Raw genomic sequence first — 15,881 nt, forward strand, 5'->3', positions numbered from 1 at the left:
GTCTTGTAATTTTTAAAATTTTCTTTGTTGTGCAGAAACTTTTTAGTTTGACACAAATCCACTTGTTTATTTTTGCTTTTGCTGTCTGTGCTTTGGTGTCATATCCAAAACATCATTGCTAGGACCACTGTCAAGGAGCTTTGCCTCTGTTATTTCTTCTAGGGGTTTTATAGTTTCAGGTCTTACTTTAAAATCTTTAATTCAGTTTGAGTTGATTTTGTATATGGTGTAGGATAAGAGTCTAATTTCATTCTCTTGCATGTGGATAACCCAGTTTTCAATATTATTTATTAAAGAAACTATCTTTTTCCTATTATGTGTTTTTAGCATCCTTGTCATGGACCCGTTAACCATATATATGTGGGTTTACTTCTGGGCTCCTTATTTCATTCCATGGTCTATGTGTCTGTTTATATACCGGTACAATTCTGGTTTGATTACTTTTGATAGCTTCGTAGTATAGTTTGAACCTAGGAAGTGTAATGTCTTTAACTCTATTCTTCAAGATTGTTTTGGCTATTTGGATTTTTTTGTGTTTCCATGTGAATTTTAGGATTGATTTTTTTCTCTTTCTTTGAAAAATGCCATTGAAATTTTTGTAGTGACTGCACTAAGTCTGTAGGTATTTTGGGGGTAGTAGAGGATTTTGGTAAAATTAATCTTCTAATCCAAGAATATGGATACCTTTCTATTTATTTGTGTCTTCTTCCATCTTTCATTAATGTCTTACACCTTCAGTATACAGGTTATTCATCTCCTTAGTTAAATTTATTCCTAAGTATTATTACTTTTTATACTATTTTAAACAAGATTGTTTTCTTTATTTTTTGGAATAGTCATTGCTGTGTATATGCAAATAATTTTTGTATGTTTATTTTGTATCCTGCTACTTTACTGAATTTGCTTATTAGTTCTAACAGTTTCTTTGTGGGGGCTTTAGAGCTGTTTTATATATAAGATCATATCATCTACTAAATAGAGACAGTTTTACTTCTTCCCTTTCTCTTTAGATGCATTTTATTTCTTTTTCTTGCCTAACTGTTCTGTACAGGACTTTCAGTACTATGTTAAATAAAAGTGATAGTAAAAAGAATCTTTGTCTTATTTCTGATCTTAGAGGAATATCTTTCAGCTTTTCAAGGTTGAGTACAATGGTGGATGTGGGCTTGTCATATATGGTCTTTATTATGTTGAGGTACATTCCTTTTATATGTAATTTGTTGAGAACTTTTATCATGAAAGAGGTGAATTTTGTCAAAAGATTTTTATTTTCAATCTATTTACATAATCAGAAATTTTTTATATTATATTTTGTTAAGATGAAACATCATATTCATTAATTTGTGTATGTCCTGGAAGACTTGCAACCCAGAAAATAAATATCGTTTAAGATGTATGATTGTTTTAACGTGTTGTTGACTTGACTTTGCTATTATTTTGTTGAGGACTTTTGCACTTGCGTTCATTAAAGATATTGACCTGTAATATTCTTTCTTGTAGTGTCCTTATTTGTCTTGGGTATCAGGGTAATGCTGGCCTTGAAAAATTAGTTTGGAGGTATTCTTTCCTCTTTTGATTCTGGAAGAGTTTGAGAAGGACTGGTTAATTATTTAAAAGTTTGACATAATTCACCTGTGAAGCCATCTGGTCCTGGTCTTTTTTTTTGTTGTTGTTGTTGGGAAGCTTTTGATTACTGCTTCAAAATGCACACTTATTATTAGTATATTCAGATTTTCTATTTTTTCATGAGTTTTGTCATGGTGGGTTGTATGTTTCTAGGTATTTGTCCATATCTTCTAGGTTATACAATTTATTGGTATATAATTTTTCATAGTATTCTCTTATCCTTTGTATTTTTGTGCTGTTAAGTTGTAATGTCTTTTCTTTCATTTACAATTCTGTTTGAGTCCTCTTTTTTAATTTGTCATTCAATCTGAAATACTGTCAATTTTATCTTTTCAAAATACCAATTTGTAGTTTTGTTGATTTTTTTACATTGTTTTTCTAGCCTCTATTTCATTCATTTTCCCCTGATCTTTATTCTTTCTTTCTTTCTTTCTGTATATGGAAAGAATTTTGGCAATAATTAACCTTCTAATCAAAGAATATGGGATACCTTTCTATTTATTTAAAATTAGTTAATATTTATTTATTTATTAACTTCAGGCTTGGTTTGTTGTTCTTCAAGTTCCTTGAAGGGTAAAGTTAGTCTGTTGATTTAGCATCTTCTTGTTTTTTAATGTAATTGTTTTATCATTATAAACTTCCCTCTTAGAACTGCTTTGGCTGTATTACATAAGCTTTGGTATATTGTCTTCAATTTCATTTGTCTCAAGATACTTTTTGATCTCTCTTTTGATTTCTCCTTTGACCCACTGGATTTTCTAGAGTATGTTGTTTAGTTTGCATGTATTTGTGAATTTTTCAATATCCTCCATTTTTTCTTTCTAGATTCATACCATTGTTGGAACAGGATGCTTGATATGATTTCTTTCTTTTCTTTTCTCTTTTCTCTTTTCTTTTCTTTTCTTTCTTTTCTTTCTCTCTCTCTCCCTCCCTCGCCCTCGCCCTCGCCCTCGCTCTCTCGCCTTCCTGCCTTCCTGCCTTCCTTCCACTGTGCCTTTGGCATGTGGAAATTCCTTGGCCAGGGATCTGACCTGAGCTACTACAGTGACAATGCCGGATCCTAAACTCACTGTGCCTCAGGGAATTCTTGACTTCAGTCTTCATAAATTTGTTAAGACTTGCTTTGTGGGCCTATATATAATCTATCCTGGAGAATGTTCTGTATGTGCTAAGAAAAAATGTATATTCTGGTGCTGTTGGAGAGAACATTGCATCTATGTCTATTATGTCAACTTGTTCCATAATGTTATTCAAGTCTGCTCTTTCCTTATTGATTTCCATTATTGAAAGTGGGGTTTTGAAGTACCTGTCTATTATTGTATTACTGTCTATCTCCTCCTTTAGTCTGTTAATATTTGTTTTAAATATTTAAATGATTCAATGTTGGCTTTCATTGGTTTCCCAGGCTGATGGGAACTACAGAACTGCAGTTGAGATGGATCAGAACTGGGTCACCTGGCTGTTTCTTGGTTCACAGTGATATCCGTGGTTGGTGAGCGTCCTACCAAAGTCCTGTGTGCATGTGGATCATCTGGTCCCTGGGTGGGCAGAACTGCCTTTAGGACCTTGTTTAGTAGGGTTGGTTCTGGAACAAGGGTCCACTTGAGGATATACAGTTGGGTGTGCAGACAGTGGTCCTGTTATCAGGTATATGGACTGATCTGCCTCTCTTTGGGTCCTTGGAGGGGCTTCTACTGGGCCACTGGGTGGGTCTCTGAACAGGCAGGCTTGCTCTGGACTGTGGTAGATAGGAGCTGGAAATAAATCCCAGGACTGCTTCAGTGTACATAGAAGGAACTGAGATCTATAGTCATGGCTCTGAAGGGGTTGGTGATCATGTCCCCTACCAGGTCCCTAGCTGGGTAGGAGTGTTCCAAGGCTGTTGTGGGAGGGGATGGAACTTTGTCACAGGAACATTTCAGCATCTCTGGTGATACAAATGAGTATGTCTCCAGCCAGATCCCTCGGCTAGAAGGACTGCTATGGATCTTGGCTATAAGGGAATGGAGTCAGATCATGAGTTACTTTAGTGCCCACAACCAGGACCAAGGTCTGTGGGTCCATTACTGAAGCACAGGCAGACATGACTTCTCCTGTGTCCCTTGGCATATTGTGCTGATGACAGAACCAAGGTCAGATGGGGCTATAGCTAAGTTCACATGGGTTAGGACAGTTTCTGAATCTAGCTAGGACCACTGTAGTCATGTCATCCTCCTTGGTTTAAGCCTAATTTGTTAGAACAGCCTTCCCCTGAGGTTTTACAATCTTCTACCTGGATTTCTAAGTTCCTACAAGGGCATTTTTGTTTGTGTATAGCTTCCAAGTTCTGTTGCCAAGGGATAATACAAGCTGGGAAACTCCTGTTCTGCCATATTGCTGATGTCACTCCTGGCCAAATTTTAAATATTCAGTTATGGTAAAGAAAAGAGTGTTGTATGTATTTAAAACAGCTCATCTCATGAGAGCTTCAAGAAAGTTTTGAAATTTCTATTACTTCTATTATGAACAGTTTATTCTAAAATATGTATATTTGTAATGCTTTAAGTTCTAATCATCTGAGTACTTTAATTATCCTCAAAGTTGTAAATAACAATACCCCCAAAGTTATATTTTCATAGAAATTTCCAAATTATCTACTTCATTTATTACCAGTTGGGTTCAAAAATGGTCTTTTAAAAATAATAGTCTCCTCTATGCATATATAAAGTTTATTAATATTATTACCATTGAAAATAGTCTACAGGATTTCCTGTCATGGCTCAGCAGTTAACAAACCCCACTAGCATCCATGGCTTTGATCCCTGGCTTCCCTCAGTGGGTTAAGGATCTGAGATTTCTGTGAATTGTGTAGGTTGCAGATGTAGCTCGGATCCCACATTGCTGTGGCACTAGCATAGGCCAGCAGCTGTAGCTCCAATTGGACCCCTTGCCTGGGAACCTCCATATGCCATGAATGTGGCCCTAAAAATACAAAAAAAAAGAATATACATTTATTGATGGTAGTGAGATTGAAACAAAATACAAATCTGACATATTTTATGATTTAGGAGTGATTTTAACCAGTTTACTTAGATTTAAAGATTAGAAAACTGAGGCAAGGAGAAATTAGGTTACTTGTGAAAGTCAAAGATAGTAAATGATGAAGCAGAGATTCAAATCCATGCCCTTGTTATTTTATTTTTTTCTATTTTGACTTATGGATTATTTCAATATATATTGTTTTAATTTCTAAGTATTTGGAGGGATTTTTCTAGATATCCTACTGTTAATATTTTCTAATTTAATTGCATTTTTGTCAGAAAACAAGCTCTGTCAGACTGCAAATTTTCCAGATTTCCTGAACTTTATTTTTATCTTTGGTAATATTCCTTTTCTTGAGATATACTTTGTCTGATATTAACATAGCTAAGCCTGACATAAAAACAGGTTGTTTTGTTTACTCTATGGGATATCATTTTTCTTCTTTGTATTTTCAACCAATGTCTTTTTGTAGAAATCAGATAGTGAAATCTTGTGATTTAATTCATACTAACAATCTGTGTCCTTTAATTGGAATGTTGAGTCAATTAGTTCAGTATGTTTAGCGTGATTTTTTACTAATTTGGTTCATCCCTACTTTCTTGTATCTTCCAGTGTCCCATCCATTATTTGTCCTTCTTTTCTTTCTTTCTTGACTTATTTTCAGTTAGTTAAACAGTCTTTAGTATATAATTTAAAGCCCTCCTTATTGTATTTCTAGCTGTACTTTTAATATTTAAATAATTACTCTGGGATTATAACATGGAGTTTTAATTTGACACAGGCTACTTAATTTTGTACTATCTCATATAAAAACTTTATAGTAAAAGTCCATTTGTGCCTCTTCCAACAGATTTTTGTATATTGTAGTTGAATCTCATATCAAAATGTTATTATCAACAAAATGACTATACTACCTAAGGCAATATATGGATTCAATGCAATCCCTATCAAATTACCAAGGACATTTTTCACAGAACTTGAACAAAATATTTTAAAGTTTGTTTGGAAGCACAAAAGACCCAGAAGAGCCAAAGACATCCTGAGAAAGAAAAATAGAACTGGAGGAATCAGGCTCCCAGACTTCAGACTATACTACAAAGCAACAGTCATCAATACCATATTGTACTGGCAAAAAGACAGAACTATAGATCAGTGGAAGAGGATAGAAAGCCCAGAATTCAATCCATGCACCTACAGCCAGCTAATCTATGACAAAGGAGGCAAGAATATACAATGGAGAAAGGACAGCTTGTTCAATAAGTGGTGCTGGGAAAACTGGACAGCCACATGGAAAAGAAGGAAATTAGAACACTCCCTAACACCATACACAAAAATAAACTCCAAATGGATTAAAGACCTAGATATAAGACTAGACACAATCAGACTCTTAGAGGAAAACATACGCCAAACACTCTCTGATATAAACAAGAGCAACATCTTCACAGATCCACCTCTTAGAGTATTGACAATAAAATCAAAAATCAACAAATGGGACTTAATCAAACTTAAAAGTTTCTGCACAGCAAAGAAAACCCTAAACAAAATGAAAAGACAACCCACAGAATGGGAGAAAATCTTTGCAAGTGAATCAACTGACAAGGGATTAATCTCTGAAATTTATAAACACCTTCTACAGCTCCATACCAAAAAACAAACAACCCCATCAAAAAATAGGCAGAAGAGCTAAACAGGCACTTATCCAAAGAAGACATGCAGATAGCCAAAAAACACATGAAAAGATGTTCAACATCACTCATTATCAGAGAAATGCAAATCAAAACCACTATTGGGTACCACCTTACACCAGCCAGAACGGCCATCATCCAAAAGTCTATAAACAGTAAGTGCTGGAGAGGGTATGGAGAAAAAGGAACCCTCTTACACTGTTGGTGGGATTGTAAATTGGTGCAACCACTGTGGAAAACAGTATGGACATGCCTCAGAAAAGTAAAAATAGAACTACCATTTGATCCAGCAATCCCACTCCTGGGTATCTATCCAGAAGAATCTACAACTCGCAAAGACACATGTAAGCCAATGTTCACTGCAGCACTATTTGCTATAGCCAAGACATGGGAACAACCTAAATGTCCACCAACAGAACAGTGGATCCAGAAGATGTGGTACCTATACACAATGGAATATTACTCAGCCATCAAAAAGAATGAAATACCAGCATTTTTAGCAACATGGATGGACCTAGACATTATCATGTCAGTGAAGTCAGCCATACAATGAGACACCAACATCAAATGCTTTCATTGGCATGTGGAATCTGAAAAAAGGACAGACGGAACTTCTTTGCAGAACAGATGCTGACTCACAGACATTGAAAAACTTATGGTCTCCAGAGGAGTCAGTTTGGGGAGTGGGGGGATGTGCTTGGGTTATGGGATGGAAATCCTGTGAAATTGGTTTGTTATGATCATTGTATAACTACAGATGTGATAAATTCATTTGAATAATAAAAAATGTTATTTATTATTTTTTCTCTATATGGTAAAATGCTATTTTTTGCTTAAATAATCATTCATATTTAAATAAATTTTGAGAAGAAAAATAGCGTTTTATATTTCATCATTTATTTACCATTTCTGGTGCTCTTAATTCCTTTTTATAGATCCAAATTTTAATCTATTGTCAATTTACTTTAGCTTGAAATATTGTTTCTCAAACTGCAGATGTACTCGATTAATTTTTAAACTTTTATTTATATAAATTTATTTTGCCATCATTTTGAAGAATTTTTTTGTTGTTGAATTCTGGTTTGATATCATGTTTCTTTCAGCACTTTAGGTTTGTTCCATTGAATTTTGGCCTCCATTATTTCTGATTAAAACTATCTATTATTTGTATCATTGTCCCTGTATGCAAGTTGTTGTGTTCCTTAATCTGCCTTTAATATTTTCTCTTAGTCTTGGGTTTTCAAAAGTTTGCTTAATGATATTTATAGATATGGTTCTCTTTGTATTTATTTTAGTTGGAGCTAACTATATTTTCCTTTTTAAACTAAATTTGGGAAATTTCTAGTAATTACTTTTATGCCCTTTTCTCTCTTTCCTTTCCTTTTGGGACAGTTACATGTATGCTACATAATTGTTACTGTCTCTGAGGTCCCTGAAGTATAAGTTAATTTTTAAAAAATATCTTTTTTTCTTTGTGTTCATATTGGGTAGTTTCTATTGATTTGTCTTCAAGTTTACTATTCCTTTCCTTGGTACTAAGTCACTTAGTTCTAAGTACCAAGTGCTAAGGTTAACCAGTATTTTTTTTCTCTTTAGGGCTGCACCTGCGGCATACTGAAGTTCCCAGTCTAGGGGTTGAATTGGAGCTGCAGCTTCTGGCCTACACCACAGCCACAGCAATGTGGCATTCAAGCTGGGTCTGCAACCTACACCACAGCTCACCACAACCCCAGTTCCTTAACCCACTGAGCAAGGCCACGGATTGAACCCATATCCTCATGGATAGTAGTCAGGTTCTTAACCTGCTGAGCCACAAAGAGAACTTATCAATCAGTACATTTTTAATTTTAGATATTTTATTAGTCCATGCTAAAATTTCTCTTTGGTTCTTTTCTATAGTTTCTATTTTTCTGTTGAGATTCTCATCTCTTATTATGACAACATCTTTGCCTCAAGATACTTGAACCTAATTTTCATGGTTACTTTAAAATCTTTTTCTACCAATTCTAACGTCTGGGTCATCTCGAGGTCTGATTCTATGGACTGTGTATTTTCTTAAATATGAGTCTCATCCTACTTCATTGTGTAGTAATTTTTAGTTTTATGGTAGAGATTTTGGGTGAAATTTTGTAGGGAACTGAAATTATGACATCATCCCTGCAGAGTTGTTGATTTTTTTTCTGTTAGGCAATTAAATAGCAATTAATCTTGTTCTTTCCATGCATAGTTTTACTCTCTATTAAGTCAGGCCTATTTTGACTTTGAGCTTAATCCTAAGGTGTGGTCCTTTCTGGAAGGTCCTAACTCTGAACACATGGTCTTCTTGGGATTTCAACTTAATGTCGAGGTGCCCAGTGAGGTCTCTTCACACTGATACTTCAGTATCTCCTATCAATGTAAGTCCTCAAGTATTTTCATTTAGCACTTATTCCTGTAGCAGACAGTCTCTGCTACACAAAGTCTCACTTCTCATATTGGTCAAGAACCTGCACCAAATCCTCATGCAGTCTTCTACTCCCATCCTCCTTATATAGTTAACTCTCTTTTGGTCACTAGCCCTGTAAATTATAGCACTTTGTCAGCCTGGTATTCTCATCTCTGCTTCCCCCAGCTCATTGAGATTGCAGTTTAACTGGATCTCCAGCTCCCTGAGTTGGGGCAAGGAAACAACCCCAGCAAAAAGCTGAGAAAATTGTGGGGATAGCTATGTGTATTGCCCTTCTCTCAAGGACAATAGTGCTGCTATGACCATTTTCCAGTGTCTAAAAAGACTTATCTTTTTATGTTTTGTATTTATTTACAGAAGGAAGGCAAGTACAGTGGCACTACCTCTATCATGGCTGGAATAAAAAAAATCCATGGGCTTATGTTTAATTTTCACGAAACCTTGTGAGACAGTATTGGTGAAGTAGGGACTATCATTATAACCCAATTTTATAGAGAATTAAACTCAGGCAAACTGGTGAGTAGGAGGGTCAGAATTAAAACCTGACTGCTCAGGTTACAGATTCCACGCTCTGCTTTAAAATGAGATGCTGCCTCTGCAACATGAAATTATGTTTATTACCTTTGTCATATTTTTCACACTCTTTTTTCTCATATTTATTAATATTTGCATTTTAAACTTTACTTCCTTTTCTAAAGTATATAAACACCATATATATCCTTGTTTCCAACTGCCCTCCCATAGCCTACCACAGGCTGTTGGTAGGTATTGAATAAATATTTGTTGAATAAATGAATGAATGTAGATGCCACTGTTATAAAACAATTTTGAAAAGACGCTCATTTCTACATTTTTGATATTTTAGACCTCATCTTGCCTGCCACCTTGTGGCATCAAAATTCTGCAGCAAAAATAAACAGCAGCAGTCTAAAGGTGGGAAATATGCAAAAAAGGTGACATGCATCATTAGAATCTTTACAGTTACACACATCAAAATATAATATGTTAGGAAAAGAGTTGTAGAAGGATTTATACTCTGGATAAGAAAGCAGTAAATAGAAACCAGTCTTAGGAATGTTCAAGACACCATTAATAAGCAATGACATTAGTTTGCTGAAGTGAGCACAGAGTTAATGTCTTTGACTGGTGACTCTAGGAATCGCTTTTGGTTGAAGTAGAAGAAAAACTGATATCCATATTTGCTGTTTTGGATATGTTATTTTAAAAAACGAAAAATTGTTAATAGTTGTTTTTAAAGCCTTTGTATCCCTTATGTTTTAAAAGGCAATATTCAGCTAATTAATTGCAAAATGTATCTTTGTTGAACCTAAAAGCAAAAAGTTATAGTTGTTGTAGTCGTCTGCATGACAAAACAATATGCACTTACTTTTATCACAAGCAAATCACATGATGGCTTTCAAGTTAACTTCTGTGTTAACGAATCTCATAAAGATATGCAGTAGACCTCACATTTACATAAAATTAAAGAAAGATGCTTCAGCAAATGCAAATAAATGCAAAAGAGGGATATTTTAATTTTGATCCATGATTAGTATCAACTATCATAATGTGGTAATAATACAAAAGCAAGATTCTACATTCAGTGTATAACTAATGGTTGAAAGCTATTTATAGACTGAGTAGCCTGATTAATTTATTTATTTTGAGAAATATGTTTATGTTTCAGACTCTATTTTAAAATCTGAGATCTTTAAAAACATTTTAGTACTAGAATCCTGTGCACTGGCTTCTGCAGTTCTGCAATATGACAGGCCCAGCAAAATGATTTATTTCACTTGGTGCTTTATTAATTGTATGAATTGACTCTTTAACCTCTATTGATTTTCATTTCATACTTAATGTTCACCTTAGAAACAGAAGCAAAAGTTATTTTACAATAGAATAAAAAGGATACAAAAGTTAATCCTAGCATAATAGGGAAGATTGTTTTACTATCCATCATTTTGTATCCTCCCCTCACTAATTTTCTAGGTCTTGAAAGAGCACTCTTAGTTTTAAAACAAAAGTTTCTAAATCTAAATAGTGAATCTAATCCTTGCATCCTCAGGAAAATCAGTATTTTATGGTTTCTTATATTTGGATTATAGAGTAATTTTGATTAATTTCATTACTTATTTTTATAATACTGAATTGAATTTTGACATGAGCATACCATTAATAATCTTTTTATTATTAAAAATAATTTTAAATCCACCAAACATTCTAATATCCAGGAGATATTTTCCTTAATATGTAGGCCCTTTTGGTGGCAGCTCTTATGTGTAGTGAAAGCCATGGAGAAGGTGATAAATACTTTCAAGTGCATCTCAATCCATTATTGTTTATGTAAAGATTTTCTGGGCTATTTTCAGTTTCAAATATTTTTTCCATTGTGCTTAAAAGTCACCCAAGTAACCCAGAAATTCAAATGTTTTGATATACTGATATATATATTACATTTCCAATATTAGTCCTTTCAAATGGAAATGGAGTAAAATTCTTTGACTTACCGTATGTCCTGATACTGGGTTTGGAAAATATGGTTGCATAAGGCATTTCCAGAAAATAAAGAGTTGAATATCCTTTGCTGTCAAAGAGTATCCGTATTTAGATTCTGCAGTTTACTTAAAATTTCTTTCAAGCACATTGTCATATGAATTTCCAAGTGATTTTGTTGTCTAAGGTCGTTGATGTCAAGCATAAGCCTGTAAGCTTGAAGGTCTCCTTAGGGCTGTGAAGAATCTTTGGTGGAATTTTTACATCATCGTGGATATAGAGTTGAAAAGGAGTTTTTACCATGTTGGCAGGTCTCCCAATTACATAATGAACCTTAACATAATTGATGGTTATGTTTCTAGTGGTTATGAACAGTGAGGGCATTATGTTTGTATGTTGACATTAGTTGTGTTATTTGTATCCAGAAGAAGTCCAGGATGTGTAAGATCAGAGAATGGATAAGACCAAAGCTCTAGTTAAATCGCTTTCAGTCAGGCAGGGAGGGATAGAGGCATCATAATTCTAAGAAAAGAGTTACTTGAAAGGCATAATACAATCACTTTATCTTGCTGTACATTAAGCTGAATTTACTTGCAATGAAAGCAAGGACTTTAGGAAACAGGACATAGGAGAGGAAATTTTTATGGAAAAAAAGATAGGCCTGGGTAATCCTGAGGATACTTGGAAGCCACAAGATAACAGAGTTCAGAAGAGGGATAGAAATATATAAAAGAAGTCTTTAAGGTCATAGATTAAAAAAAAAAAGTATTTCATATCTTTGGATAGCGGTCACACCCACTACTGTGTAGCATCCTTTGAATTAGCTATGCTATCACCAAATAAACCATGATCCTTCAAGTCTTTGTTCATAGTTCATAGCTGGAATTTCCTTCTACCACTCTCCATATTTTGGACAATTTTGGAAATCCTTTTCATGCCTCATTTAACCTTATGAATTTCCTCCTTCCTTTCTGCAATAATTTGCTATTACAGTTATCTGTCTTTTTAATTTTGTCCTGCACTATGGATAGTTATTTATGTGTCTATTTCTTCTATTTCTTCCATTAGGGTTTTTTTCTTAATTAGGTATTGAGATGCCCTTTGTGATCTCTGTGATTGTCTAGCTTAACATAAAGCAGGTAGTAAAGAAATGTTTTTTGTTTTGTCTTTAAATTTAAATGGAATCTAAGTTAATCACATAAGCTCAAATAATATCATCTGTTTGTATGGATGGTACTTACTTGTTAATATTAACACTTCATTTTACCTGTGTGCGTGATTCAGGGCAAGGTCAGGTTTCCTCATCCGTAGATAGCACATAACAAGCTTTGTCTCAATGAAACTTGCCACACTTGCTATATCTTCAGCAGATGCTTCAAATGGTTTTCCCAGAGCTGCCCCTTTGCTACAAAGCTTTAAAAAAAACAAAACAAAAACAATGCTTTAAGCTTTCTAATAATCTTGACATATACTTTACCTTTAAAATAAGCAAAACATAGACTTGTACACATAGTTTTTCCAAACTACAAGTAATATATTAACATTTTGATTATAAATTAAATAAAGTGTTCCTGTTCACTATTAAGTGACTGTAATATAAAATAAGTAACATACTTTACTGTAAAATGCTTCCTGTAAAATATTTTAAAACTATGATATATTTTAAAGGGGTGCCATTAGCTAAGAATGTCTGTTTTAAAAATAAAACACACAATAAGCAAAGATATTAACAGAAAACCAAAGTATAAATCATATTAAATACTAGTGCTTTTATGAAAACCCAACTGAGCAGTGATCTAGCACACTATCAAGTTTGATTTAATATAATAAGGGGTGTCGGAAGTAAACTCCTAGGAGCCATTAACATGATTGGTGATTAATTTGAGTCTGAATCATATTCTCTAGGATGTTATTGAAAGAAAAGAAGTGAAAATTTATTAGAATTTATTGGCAGAAGCCATAGTATCTGAAAAACATGGCAGGAATGTGGAATTCTTAATAAAAATTCCAGGAAGTCAATGGGTTCTGGGCACCATATATAAACTCTAGAGGAAGAAAATAATTAATTTTTTTAGGGGGGAAATCCCCACATTAAGATGTGTCTATAGTATGACAAGGCTAGACTGGCACTTCTTTCTTTTTTTCCCTCAGAATTTTCTATTGTTTCTTAATCAAGGCTGGTGCAGAAAGAGAAAGTCCACCTGTGTTTAGTGACCTTATTCAGAGTATCTGCGTCTTTGTTCTTTATCTTCTCTATGTGTTTCATACCAGGAATGGTAATATTTGGAGTTCATACGTATTTATACATACCCAAACAAAACACTTCTTATATTCTAAATCCTATTTAAATGATATTGTTTAAACTGATTTTTCTTTTACTGATTGAGGTTGCCTTGCCATTTACGCTAAAATTATTGTCAATTATTTTTTAAAGTGCAAAATGTTTAATGCTAGAGAGGGTGTGGAGAAAAGGGAACCCTCCTGCACTGTTGGTGACAATGTAAATTGGTACAACCACTATGGAAAACAGTGTGGAGATACCTTAGAAAACTATACCTAGAACTACCATATGACCCAGCAATCCCACTCTTGGGCATATATCTGGATAAAATTTTCCTTGAAAAAATAAATGCACCCTCATGTTAATTGCAGCACTATTCAAAATAGCCAAGACATGGAAACAACCTAAATGTCCATCAACAGATGATTGGATTAAGAAGATGTGGTATATATACCCAATAGAATACTACATAGCCATCAAAAAGAACGAAATAATGCCATTTGCAGCAACATGGATGGAGCTAGAGACTCTCATACTAAATGAAGTAAGTCAGAAAGAGGAAGACAAATACCATATGATATCACTATATCAGAAGTCTAATATACAGCACAAATGAATCTTTCCACAGAAAAGAAAATCATGGACATGGAGAACAGACTTGTGGTTGCCAAGTTGGGGGGGGAGGAGGGAGTGGGATGGATTGCGAATTTGGGGTTAATAGATGCAAACTATTGCCTTTGGAATGGATAAGCAATGAGATCCAGCTGTATAGCTCTGGGAACTATGTCTAGTCACTTATGATGGAGCATGATAATGTGAGAAAAAAAGAATGTATACATGTATGTATGACTGGGTCATCTTGCTGTGGAGTAGAAAATTGACAGAACACTGTAAACCAGATGTAATGGAAAAAATTAAAATCATTGTAAATGAAAAAATATCTGAAATAAAAGTGCAAATTGTTTGAAAATGGCTATAGTCTATTCTAAAATATATTTCTCTTCTTAATTTCATCTAAAAACAAATAAGCTGAAAGAGAATCTAGATGTTTAACATCCCTAGTTTGAGTGGGTAGTTACCTGGAGCCACTATCTTTCACCTGGATCTCCTATCAATTTGGAGAATTCATGGCTTTTTTTGGATCTTCTTTTAGTGCCACACCTATGGCATATGAAAATTCCCAGGCCAGGGCTTGAATCAGAGTTCTGGCTGCTGTCCTACACCACAGCCACAGTAACGCCAGATCCAAGCCACATCTGTGACCTACACCACAGCTCATGGCCATGCTGAATGTCTGACCGAGTGAGGCCAGGGATCAAACCCATGTCCTCAAGGATCCTAGTTAAACATTACAACATTGTAAATCAACCATATTTCAATAAAAATATTTTAAAAAGATGCTTAAAAACAATGTAAATGAACTTAGTCAATGTTAAGTTTGGTTGCTTTATAAAGATTACCTGATAATATTGGTAATAAAACAGACAAAACATTTAACAGTGATTTAATAACTGTTACTGCTGAACCACGACGGGAACTCCCTAATGTCATTTTTAAGTCTTTTCCAGTTTGATGAGTGAAATTTGTTACTGCATGAATTCAGTCAATACATGTGTATTGAGTAATTACTAGTAATTGTCAGACAAAAATTACTGCCCTTAAATCTTAATTTGTGTTAGATATGTCTTTTAAATAAATTTTGGCTTATTTTAGTTCTATGTAAATTCCTGGTTTCCATTCCTTGCCTATTTCCATTGACCTGTTAATCTTCGTCTTATTAATTATAAGAGCTCTTCAGATATATAAGCTGTTATTTCTTTTCCCATGCAACTATATACACATAAACAAATGTAAAAGTTTTTCTCCTCAAATTACCCCTAAGAAAAGAATTAACTTCTGTTCATGTTCTTATAAGGACTTTGAGAGTACATTTCTCAATTATTTTTTTGGGAAAAAAAAGCAAAGACTTCTGTGGAAGATATAAAGTAAATTACCTTAAGGGGAAAGAGGAGGAGGGATAAATTAGGAGTTTGGGATTAAAATATATACACTACTATTTATAAAATAGGCAACAAGGACCTATTGCATAGCATAAGAACTGTGCTAGATAATTATGGGTTAATTTATAATAACCAATAATGGAAAATAATCTAAATATATATATGTAATAATCACTTTGCTGTACACTTGAAACTAACACAACATTGTAAATCAACCGTATTTCAATAAAAATATTTTAAAAAGATGATGAAAAACAAAGTAAATGAACTTAGTCAATGTTAAGTTTGGATGCCTTATAAAGATTACCTGGTAAAAATGGTAATAA

General features: G+C 34.0%; 1 protein-coding gene across 1 annotated transcript in view; it reads right to left on the minus strand.

Annotated features, from left to right (window-relative positions):
- The window catches only part of SPATA16 (spermatogenesis associated 16), a 212,172-nt gene that overhangs the window by 149,090 nt on the left and 47,201 nt on the right, over positions 1–15,881 (minus strand). Inside the window, 1 exon segment of the mRNA NM_001177914.1 lies at positions 12,542–12,687. Coding sequence (NP_001171385.1) covers positions 12,542–12,687 — 146 coding nt within the window.

The sequence above is a fragment of the Sus scrofa genome, chromosome 13 (assembly GCF_000003025.6).
Source record: "Sus scrofa isolate TJ Tabasco breed Duroc chromosome 13, Sscrofa11.1, whole genome shotgun sequence".
Classification (NCBI taxonomy): domain Eukaryota; kingdom Metazoa; phylum Chordata; class Mammalia; order Artiodactyla; family Suidae; genus Sus; species Sus scrofa.